General features: G+C 43.0%; 1 protein-coding gene across 1 annotated transcript; it reads right to left on the reverse strand.

Annotated features, from left to right (window-relative positions):
- Positions 1 to 3,088: 3,088 nt before the first annotated feature.
- Positions 3,089 to 10,502, reverse strand: LOC124131146 (carbonic anhydrase 2-like). Its single transcript, XM_046494241.2, has 7 exons — positions 10,350 to 10,502; positions 8,990 to 9,142; positions 8,041 to 8,207; positions 7,492 to 7,584; positions 7,076 to 7,145; positions 5,584 to 5,735; positions 3,089 to 3,517 (listed from the first exon to the last, which is right to left on the reverse strand). The coding sequence occupies exons 1-7, from the start codon at positions 10,468 to 10,470 to the stop codon at positions 3,317 to 3,319; spliced, it is 957 nt and encodes a 318-aa protein (XP_046350197.2). The 5' UTR covers positions 10,471 to 10,502; the 3' UTR covers positions 3,089 to 3,316.
- Between the last annotated feature and the right edge of the window lie 397 nt (positions 10,503 to 10,899).

Below are 10,899 nucleotides of genomic sequence, written 5' to 3' on the forward strand. Positions count from 1 at the left end.
GACATAAAAGGAACGTCTCATGCATGGACAAAATATGACTTGCTTTACAAGGTATAATGATCTATACCGAAACGTAAGATCATTACAGTATACTTAGAAGGTTGTTATCCATAAACCTCTGTTTACTTTGTCATAGGTCTACTCCTGAGAAATGACTATTAAAAAGAACATTCTCTATCACATGTATTTTTTCACTTACACACTTCTGTCACTGTACATATTGTTAAATTTCTCGCAGCGACTGACTGTTTCGGTGCATGCTATCGCTGTGAGGAGTTCGTCCAAAGTCCCATGCTCAGCTTGACTAGGCTTCAGTCTATTTATAAACGAGTAGACGAGCCGCGCTCAAACACGGGAAACAATTAAATGCCAATTTCCCAACAGTAGCATGCTACTCTAAACTCAGAGCACAGGTAGGTATGCGGTGAAGTAGAGTTTGTAGTGGCTATTGCCATCACATGCACACTGGCTGGAGATAATGTGGGAGCACTCTGCTGCCACCTCACCGGCAGGGCGACAGTCTATGGCGATGGTATTTCGGACTGTGTTGATTATTTATAATGAATGGAAAATAAATTTATTCATTCCATGTGGTATGACGTGAGTGTGTTTTATACATTGTGGGGGTGGTCGGGTAGCCTAGTGGTTAAAGCGTTCGCTCGTCACGCCGAAGACCCGGGTTCGATTCCCGAAATAGGTACAATCTGTGAAGCCCATTTCTGGTGTCCCCCCGCCGTGTGATTGCTGGAATATTGCTAAAGGCGGCGTAAAACCATACTCACTCACTTATACATGGTGTTTACACGAGTCATTTCGCTGCAATAAAGTGACTGAGTATGGTTTTACGCCGCTTGTAGCAATATTCCAGCAATATCACGACGGGGGACACCAGAAATTGGCTTCACACATTGTACCCATGTGGGGAATCGAACCCCCTCCCCAAAATAGGCAATATTTTACGTTTCAAGATATCTCTCCTCAGTTGACCTAACCTTGTACTGATGCCACAGAGAGCGTCTGGTGCTTTGTTAATGCCTTGCGTCGATGCCAGATCTAGTCGCTGGAAGCGGCCAGTCTTTGGCGATGATAATGTTCGACTCGTGGGTAAATTTGAACTATACTCAGCGTCATTATTAAGGGGTCACGCAGATAATAAAAGGTAAAAGTTCAAAAGACGTCGCATTTCAAGAGTACAGTTCAGGTGCCTCGAATGTACCATTCAGTGCACGTGCATGACCTAAACCACTGGTTGCGTTCAGGCGTGTCTTTTGGGCGTTTCCACTTTTCATTGTGTTAAATCCTCGATGTCCATTTTTCCAGCTTCATAAATTCATCCAATTAGTGTGACGCTGGCATAAACAATATGTTCATCAGCTGTTAATAACATGGTCATCGTTCTTTCATGACAGTCAACGCACACATGAAATTGTACGTACGCTTCCGCGACTATTGAAGAAAGAATGACAACTTGATCGGTGAGGTGAAATGGGGTTTAACGTCGCGTCCAAGATTATTGCACTTATATAGCGACGTGCATGCACGTGTATGTGTGTGTGGCTGCTTGTACTAGTCCGGACTGATGCCGATTTATAGTGCAAGCACACTGAGATACCATGCCGCAGTTTAACATGAATACCCCACTCAGACACAGTATACTGACTCCGAGCCGACCAGTCCTTGTTTTAGCCCCTTAATGCCGAGCGCCAGACATGGTAACAACAAGTACCATCTTTTAACGTCTTTTGGTATGACGCGGCTGGGGATCGAACCCCGGACCTTCCGCTCTCCGGGCGGACGCTCTACCATTAGACCCCGGAGGCGGTCAGACAACTTGACCGAATGCACGGATTCTCTCAAAAAACGGGTTGTTTTTCAACATGTCACATGTGACTCGAATACTCATCCCTAGCTGTCCCCGTTAGATACGTTTTGAAATACACTCATTTCAATAAAAACGGTATCTAATTAACTCGCTTTCCCTCGTTTTGAAATACACGCATTGTAATAAAAACGGTATCTAACGGTGACTCGTTTAGTAATCTATATTTCTCCCCTACTGGCGTTTGACAGACACGAATAGCCTCACTTGAATTTTCTGTTTTCTGGCAACTGAACTGATGGTCAAAAGAAAGTATACACTTTCAAATTCACACTTTACTGTGCTCATTACTGTGTACTGTTAGATAGTGATCCCCCATGTTCCTAAGGACGTCATGTGACGTCACATGGTGTGAGATAATAATTGATATTACACATGTAATGTCGCCTATGATACCAGTATCAAATACATCACCATCGACTAACCATTTCTTGTTTGTTTTTGAGACCGCCTCCGTGGTCTAGTGGTAGAGCGTCCACACGGAGAGCTGAAGGTCCGGGGTTGGATCCCCGGCCGCGTCATACTAAAATACGTTAAAAGATGGTACTTGTTGTTACCCTGTCTGGCGCTCGGCATTAAGGGGCTAAAACAAGGACTGGTCGGCTCGGAGTCAGTATACTGTGTCTGAGTAGGGTATTCATGTTAAACTGCGGCATGGTATCTCAGTGAGCTAGCACTATAAATCGGCATCAGTCCGGACTAGTACAAGCAGCCACACAAACACACACGCGTACATGCACGTCGCTATATACGTGCAATAATCTTAGACGCGACGTTAAACCCCATTTCACCTCACCTCACTTTGTTTGTTATAGTTTCTTCCATCATCAAACATGGTGTATACTTTCTTACCCGGTAGTTTACTAGTGAGTGTTGATTTAACGCCGCTTTGGCGTGCCAGATTGTGGGTTCGAATTCCAGATACACTTCAATACTGACTCCGAGCCGACCAGTCCTTGTTTTAGCCCCGTAATTCCGAGCGCCAGACAGGGTAACAACAAGTACCATCTTTTGGCGTCTTTTTGGCACGACACGCCCGGGGATCCAACCCCGGACCTTCCGCCCTCCGGGCAGACGCTCTACCACTAGACCACGGAGGCGGTCGACGCCCTGATATAACTGAAATACTGTCCCAAGCGACAACTCATTCACAGATAAGTGAAAACCTTCCACCGGCACTCACTATAAACTTGAAAGCAACAACACTTCTTCGTGGCAACATAAAATAGTTTATTGAAAACAAGATTGCACTATCCACTGTTTTTGTACAAAGTAATATAAATATAATTTAAAATATTAAGAATGCTCTCATTGAGGATCGTGACCACTGGCCCTTCCATGAATTTAACGACACTATTGTCTTTCCGTGACTTACAAATATCCACTCGAGAATAACCCAAACTATAACTTGTCCTTCCGTGACCAACCAAGCGATCACTAGTGTCCTTCCTTCTCTGCCAAACTATCACTGTTCTTCTCTGACAACGACGTAGTGGTGTACGCCAGCTTTTTATGACCAGTTTTGGCGGCAAAGTTGGCCTCCACAATCCTGGCTCCGTGAGGTTGTCGGGGCCTACAGTTGCCGTCCTGGGCGATGGGGTTCCCGTGAATATCCTTCATCTCCCGTAACCTGTCCATCTGTAGACCAGCATGATGTATAATTATATACATGTAACAGTATTGATATAAGGGTAACGCTATTTTTCAGGGCATTATCATTTGCAGAAGCCCGAGGTCTTCCATTAACTGCCCGACGAAGGAGGGCAGTTGAAAAGACCGAGGGCTTCTGCAAATGATAATGCCCTGAAAAATAGCGTTACCGTTATTATAGCTAAAATGGATGGAATTTGTTATCAAATAAAAAGAAACAACAATGTCGATTTTGAAACATTTACTGCAATCAACACGAATGTCACTGACCAACTTTTACAAATATGGAAACGTCATAGAACAAACCAGATGACGTTACTATTGAACGTTACGTCACCTATCCCTATCCTATGACGTCACCTAACAACGGGCGTGATAATGGCCCGTCGTCAAGTAATATGAGGGCATTATCAAGTTACAGTGGCCCGCTCATTTCTGATAACATGCGGGCGTTTTAATGATAATTCTATCCATTTGAGCTATAATGATAGATATTGATTGCATGTACTGATTACAGGTATTGATTGTAGAGTTATCTGGGACTGACTGATGGATTGGCATTCTAGAAGTTGGTAAGTGAATAAGAAAACGAACAACTTAATGGATAACAACTTCTGATTTATTGCATATATATAACCACGTTTCGATGTTGATTTTTTCACCCTATCAAGCTGGAGTTGTAGGTGGATAACGGCGTCAGAAATTTCAGCGAAACGTCGCTATATGCAATACACTGACGGAGAGGGTTGGTTGGTTGGTTGTTTAACGACGCACTCAGCAACATTCCAGCTATATAACGGCGGTCTGTAAATAATCGAGTCTGATCAGAAAATCCAGTGATTGATATCAAGAGCATCGACCCACGCAAATTGGAATACGATGACATGCATCAACCAAGTCAGCGAGCCTGACCACCCGATCCCGTTAGTCGCCTCTTACGACAAGCATAGTCACCATTTACGGCAAGCATGGGTTGCTGAAGACCTATTCTACCCCGGGTCTTGACAGAGAGGGAGCCGCAGGCAGACACAAATGGGTACACTACTATTCACATGGTTTTAAATGATTTACAGGGATTGTTACAACACAGGTTATAAGTTTAATACCCAAATGTCAAGAAACAGGTGGGTAAAAATGTTACAATACCCTTCAATTCATTTGGATACCCAATCAAAATTAACCCCGGGTCAAAATACCCAAATATCTACCAGCTTATCTATAGCACTGTAAGACAAATTGGAGAAAAAATATATTTTGAACAACATTAGGTTTTTCTTAATTTCTGATATTCAGCGGTGTTTTAGAGTAACGGTTGTATTCGTGGCATTGCATTCAATGTAATAATGTAGAACGAAGCAAAATGGACTCTTCCTCCGTTTTATGTTTGTTGGTTTCTTCAAGGCCATAACATCAATTATTACTAAGGCATCATAATTTTGGAAGGTCTTTAATTCCAATTTGGGAATTTTTACTGACATTTGCTGCAGGCGTGGGTCCGAATATCAGCCTCTGAACAGGCACAGATAAATCCCATAACATCCCTCTCTCGTTATGAAGCCCATTTCCGGTGTCCCCCGCCGTGATATTGCTGGAATATTGCTAAAAGCGGCGTAAAACCATACTCACTCATTATGATCAGATCTTGTACTACATATGTTTGTTTGTTTGTTTGTTTAATGCCGCAATCAACAATATGTCGGTCTGTAAATAATCAAGTCTGAACCAGACAATCCAGTGATTGATATCATGAACATCGATCTACGCATTTAGGATACGATGGCATGCATCAACAAAGTCAACAACGAGCTTGACCGACTCTTCATTAGTCGACTCTGATGCCATGGGTTGCTGAAGATCAATTCTAGCCCGGATCTACACAGGGCACTCCGATACTTCTATGGAGGTGTCCACAGAGATGTATTTTGTATCGTATTAAAAATCAGATTTTAAACCACTCTTCCAATCAAGGATGCTTATGATTGTTTTATTTAATAATTTAACCTTGAAGTCATTGTATGTGAAAGTGAAAAGAAATGGTCTTAATATCAACTCACGTCGACATCGGGAATGGACATCGGTGTTGCCATGACGATCCACGTGACGGACTCTTCGCAACCTGGCGTGGTCAGGGAACCTGGATAGGTGTAGAATTCGCATCGTTCTGGCAGGAATTCGCTCGGGTTGATGGTCAAAGCAAGCGAGGCATCTGGAACATACGGAATAAACGCACATCATTTAACAAAATATGGAACCATAACGTTATGCGAACTCCGACGCCCGTGTTCTTCCGTCATTTAAAACCTGGATCCCCAGTAGCCCATGACCGTCGCAAGCTGACGATGGAAGATACAGCGTATGGCCGTAATGAGTGAGTGAGTATGGTTTTACGCCGCTTTTAGCAATATTCCAGCAATACCACGACGGGGGACACCAGATATGGGCTTCACACATTGTACACATGTCGGGAATCGAACCCGGGTCTTCGGCGTGACGAGCGAACGCTTTAACCACTAGGCTACCCGACCGCCCCTTGATCGTAATGAATGGCGGTCACCCTACTCCGTAGCTACGTTTACCATATTCAGTCATATGTTCGTTTAATATAGGTATTCTTATGTGTCAGTGCTCGCGGCTAAGGGTCGTCCTGTAAGAAAAGCACGCCCTTGTGCAATGTAACAATATATCAAGAACGTAAACAAAAAAACAAAACAAATAATGGCGGCTCCATCGAAACTAACCTCCGTTTTTGTTTTCGATTTTGAATTCGAAGTTCAATTCGATGAAATAAAGTATACGTACATTTATTTAAGTGTTTAAGGAAGAGATTGGTAGATTTATATAGATTTTTTTTTTTAAAAACCGATTTGTAGCGCTGTAAAGCCTACACACCACCTAAGCAGATTTTCCCGTAGCCACAAGCAGTGACATATGGAAATACCTTTTTTTGAATTTGGAACGAGGTTTTTCTTGGCCTTACAGATTATCTCAGGCCGTCATCTACGTTTATCCAGGCTATTACATGTCAATTCTATTATGGTAAATACCCTGGCCCATCGCAACCATAGTTTGATTGGGAGAAATGGCCTCACATATCCATCTCTCTCATCAATGGGAGATTTGATTTGACGTCAACTTTTAGCTCCTTGTAAGTCGGATCAGACTCCAAACGAAGCTATAGTATCAAATGGGCCCAGGATTTGGTTGGTTGGTTGAGTCTGGACCAGACAATCCAGTGATTGATATCATGAGCATCGATCCACGCGATTGGGATTGATGACCTGCATCAACCAAGTCAGCGAGCCTGACCACCCGATCCCGTTAGTCGCCTGTTACGACAAGCATAGTCGCCTTTTACGGCAAGCATGGGTTGCTGCAGACCTATTCTACCCCGGATCTTCACGGGTAAATAGGCCCAGGATAATTGTATTGCAAGCATGGCGAAAATCTAAACTGGAATCATACATCCTAGAACATCAAACAGTGGCCCTTCGTATCCTGATGATGAAAACCAAGATGGCCGCCAATCTGATCACGTTTTGCACTTACGGGCAGAGTGCGTCTCTTCCGTCTCCACCAACAGCTCCTCGACATGCATTGGGGCAGGTCGACCCAGGTCCTGCAAATATAGATTTGCTTAAATACTTATCACACAGTGCCTGTATGTCATATCTGTATTCCGAACGTAAACGCGTCGTGACAACTGACATGAATATTTCGACAATCTGCTAGAGAGAGACTTACCACTGTTCTAAATCATATCAGACTTTTTTTTCTTTTATTGTTTTTAAAAAGAAGTACCTGTTACTTAAATGTGCTTTCGCCCAGGGTAGCAGAAGTATCAGATTTAGTATGCATAATTTAGCGAGTCAGAATTACTTTAGCAATAGGTTAATCCTTAATGTGTAACAAAAAAAGGTTACTGCATCAGATTAAAATTTGCGCATGCTTTGGTAGCACCGTACCTTGAGGAAAACAGCGATGACAGCGAGGCCATCCGGCTGCTTCACTGCAGCGCTAAAGTTGCCGTATTTACTGTTGTAGTGGACAAGGTGGAACTGAAATTATATAATATTGAATAAACATTCCTGTGTAATTGCACAATATATTATGGGGATATATCCACAACTGATAAACTCAAGTGAAAACGTAGCTGCGGTGACGGAATACCCTCATCCGGTCCTCGTTAATGTCAATTTTTCTATGGGTCAATACTGTTGCCATGGCTACGCATCGTCCCTGAAGAAACACCTGCCAATGTGCACTGTAGGACTGATAAAATATCTTAAATATTTATGCAATGATTTCTTCTTTAATCAGCCCCAAATACAAAAAGTTTATTTCATGGGACCTCTTCTTGTTTTCGATCTAATATCGTAAGTTGAAGTTTACTTTCGATGAAATAAAGACAGAACATTTCGTGATTGATTATTCTCTAGCGTTGAAGTTAGTTTTTATTGACTTGGGCGGAAGTAACGTGATATGCGCACATGGATGCGCAGTCTGACACTTACCTCTCCAGAGTAGAACTGTTTGTCCACCGTATGCTCCGATCCTGTCCGGCTGTCCTTCTGGAAGTGAAGATGTATTTGTTCCAGCAGGTACCTGTCATGTTCATGATGAGGGACCCCCGTCAGTACCGGCCTCTGCTGATCCGCAAACGAAAACACTGGCACGTGACCTGAATGAGAATGTTTCTAACAATTACTCTTCCACTCACCATTTTCGCGAAATAAAGATGTCTGTGCTTATTTGTTAACGCCGTATCAGCAATTTTCCAGCTATACGACGGCGGCCTGTAAATATTCGAATCTGGACAAGACAATCAGTGATTGATAGCATGAGCACTGATACACACCGTCGGGGTACAGTCACACAAAAGTTACCGAACCTGACCACCCGACCAATGATCCGTCACTCGTCTGTTGTGACCAGCAATAGGGTTCTGGTCAACTGTACCGACTAATGCAATTTAAAAAGGTAATTTAAGAAGATATCTGTTACTTCTACTTTAGCCTTATTCTTCAACCCGAACCAGGCCGAATTCATGTTAAACCGCCTTGGTGGTTCGCTCCCGGCTATGTCATACCAAAAGACGTTAAAAGATGGTACTTTTTGTTACCCTGACCAACGCTTGGCATTAAGGGGATAAAACAAGGACTGATTCAGTACTGAGTCAGTATACTGTGTCCATGTTGAAACTGCCGCATGTTATCTCACGGGGCTTGCACTTTATAACCGGCTTTAGTCCGGACGGCCCCGTACACACAAACATAATACACGCGCGTCGCTATACCAGTGCAATACGCTTGAACCCGACGTTAAACCCTATTTCACATCATCACACCGTTAAGCTGAACCAGTATTACAAAATGTAAGCACAAAAAGAATAATGCAAAGTGGTTATGAAACGTGTTACAAATATACCCCTGAGCCACGAGGATGAAGAAAGTATCGCCTTACCATTGTTGGTGAGTTTCCCAGGAATCGTCCTGCTTAAGTGGTCGTAATGTATGTGCATGGTTTCATTGATGGACGTACTTGCGGTGTCGATGTTTATTGGGGACTGTCGATCTCCCGCACACGAAGACCAGATCCGAAACCAGTTGATGGGTCCTGTAAATAATGATCAGTTTCATGTAACCGAGTTTCTGATTGCCATTCTAAAATAAAAACACGGATTGCGCACAATTTAACTTTCTAATTATCTGGGTACAAGTGAGTGAAGCAGTTGAACATGCATATCGGATTTCTGTACCTCGAAAACGAATGCTATCGGGGAGTTCGTGTGCAAAAACATAAAGCCGCGCTTTTAAATTGTGGTAGATACGTTATACACGCTGTCGTTTCTGAGCGCCATGGTATTTAGGCCCAAAAGGGAGCACCATCGAAGTAATATTTGTGTTCTTTCTTGTTTTTTGTGTGTGTTAAAAATCGGACTTTACAAACCGAGGTGGTAAAGAAACGAAGTCAAAACCTTTTTGAAAGTTGACATTTGATTCATAGGAATCTATGCATCTTTCGTTTTGATTGGTTAAAGTTCGCTCAGGATTCACCTTCACAGAAACAATATCTCAATTTCTCACACCCTACAATTGCCCGATTTTAAGCATCGAATCAATGCATATTTTATCTATTGTCATGGTCGCAGTGGCGCATTAATACATAGCACAACGGTAATGAGTGACTTCAACCGTCTTACTGTTGACTACTCATACGAAGTGTGACCCTTCACAAAAGAGTTCCGCCACATCTATGGATTATCAAGGCAATAATGATAATGCAAACTAAATAAGATCTAAGAACATCTATAACGCTCTAAAACCATGAAGTGTCGACGCAGAGGTAGGTGAAATCGACCGAAACGGAGTAACGTACAACTTGGGGTAGTACCAGTTATCTCAAATGGGTTTCTACCCCACATGTTAAAATAACATGTCAACACCGGAGAATAACCAGTCTCAACTATCCACCGAAACAGAAAAGAAAAGAGTTGAGTTGAGTTGGGTTTTACGCCGCTTTTAACAGTATTTCAGTCATATCACGGCGTGTCAGCTTAATGTGGGAGGAAAGCCCGAAGTGATGCAGGTCTCAGACGTTTACCACTTTGGTGAAACCCACGAGCACGGGTAAGGTGCTGACAAACCTAGAAACATAATCGGGGCGAACCGGGATTCGAACCCACAATCATAGGTTTCTGGCGTGCCCAAGGGACGCAACTCTGCACAGCGAATCGCGGCGCCTAAGACGACTGGGCCACCCGTGCCCCCTCACTAAAAGAAAGAAACGTCCACACATATTGATAACATTCACTGTTACTTACCGTAACGGCGGAAAGAGTTGTAACTAAAGTGAGGATGCGCACCGGAATTCACAATCGCTGCAAAACACTGACAAATGAAAAAATATAAACATCCAACTGACAAAAGTTTATAATGAGCCATTTTGATATCTTTCCTAGTCGTACTAGTGGGAGCCTGGCAGCAGCTTTGTCGTTACAAGGAGAACGTACATATATATATGTAGTCGCGGCATGCCCCCAGGCTTCAGATAAGCCAGAACCGTCATAGAGCGAATACGTTTCCTGCTCTGTCGAAATGATTCACACTTTTTTGGCAAGCGTTATGTGACAAGTTCAACATTCATGAATAAATTAATAGTGGTTGCTAAAACGTTCTTCGAGAATAACTACTGCCCAGAAGCCATATCGGATCATGTTTTGTGGAAAAACAAGAGAAACATGTGTTAGTAACAAGCGTATCCATATTGCCATCCGCAGGGGACTTTACACCTGTCAGTCAGTGACGCATGAAAGTGATTGAGAGGTTGAAATGAAACTGAAAAAATATTGCACTTCTCATGCGGAGGTGAAT

Source organism: Haliotis rufescens, unplaced genomic scaffold (genome assembly GCF_023055435.1).
Source record: "Haliotis rufescens isolate VD_foot unplaced genomic scaffold, xgHalRufe1.0.p SCAF_10, whole genome shotgun sequence".
Taxonomy (NCBI): Eukaryota; Metazoa; Mollusca; class Gastropoda; order Lepetellida; family Haliotidae; genus Haliotis; species Haliotis rufescens.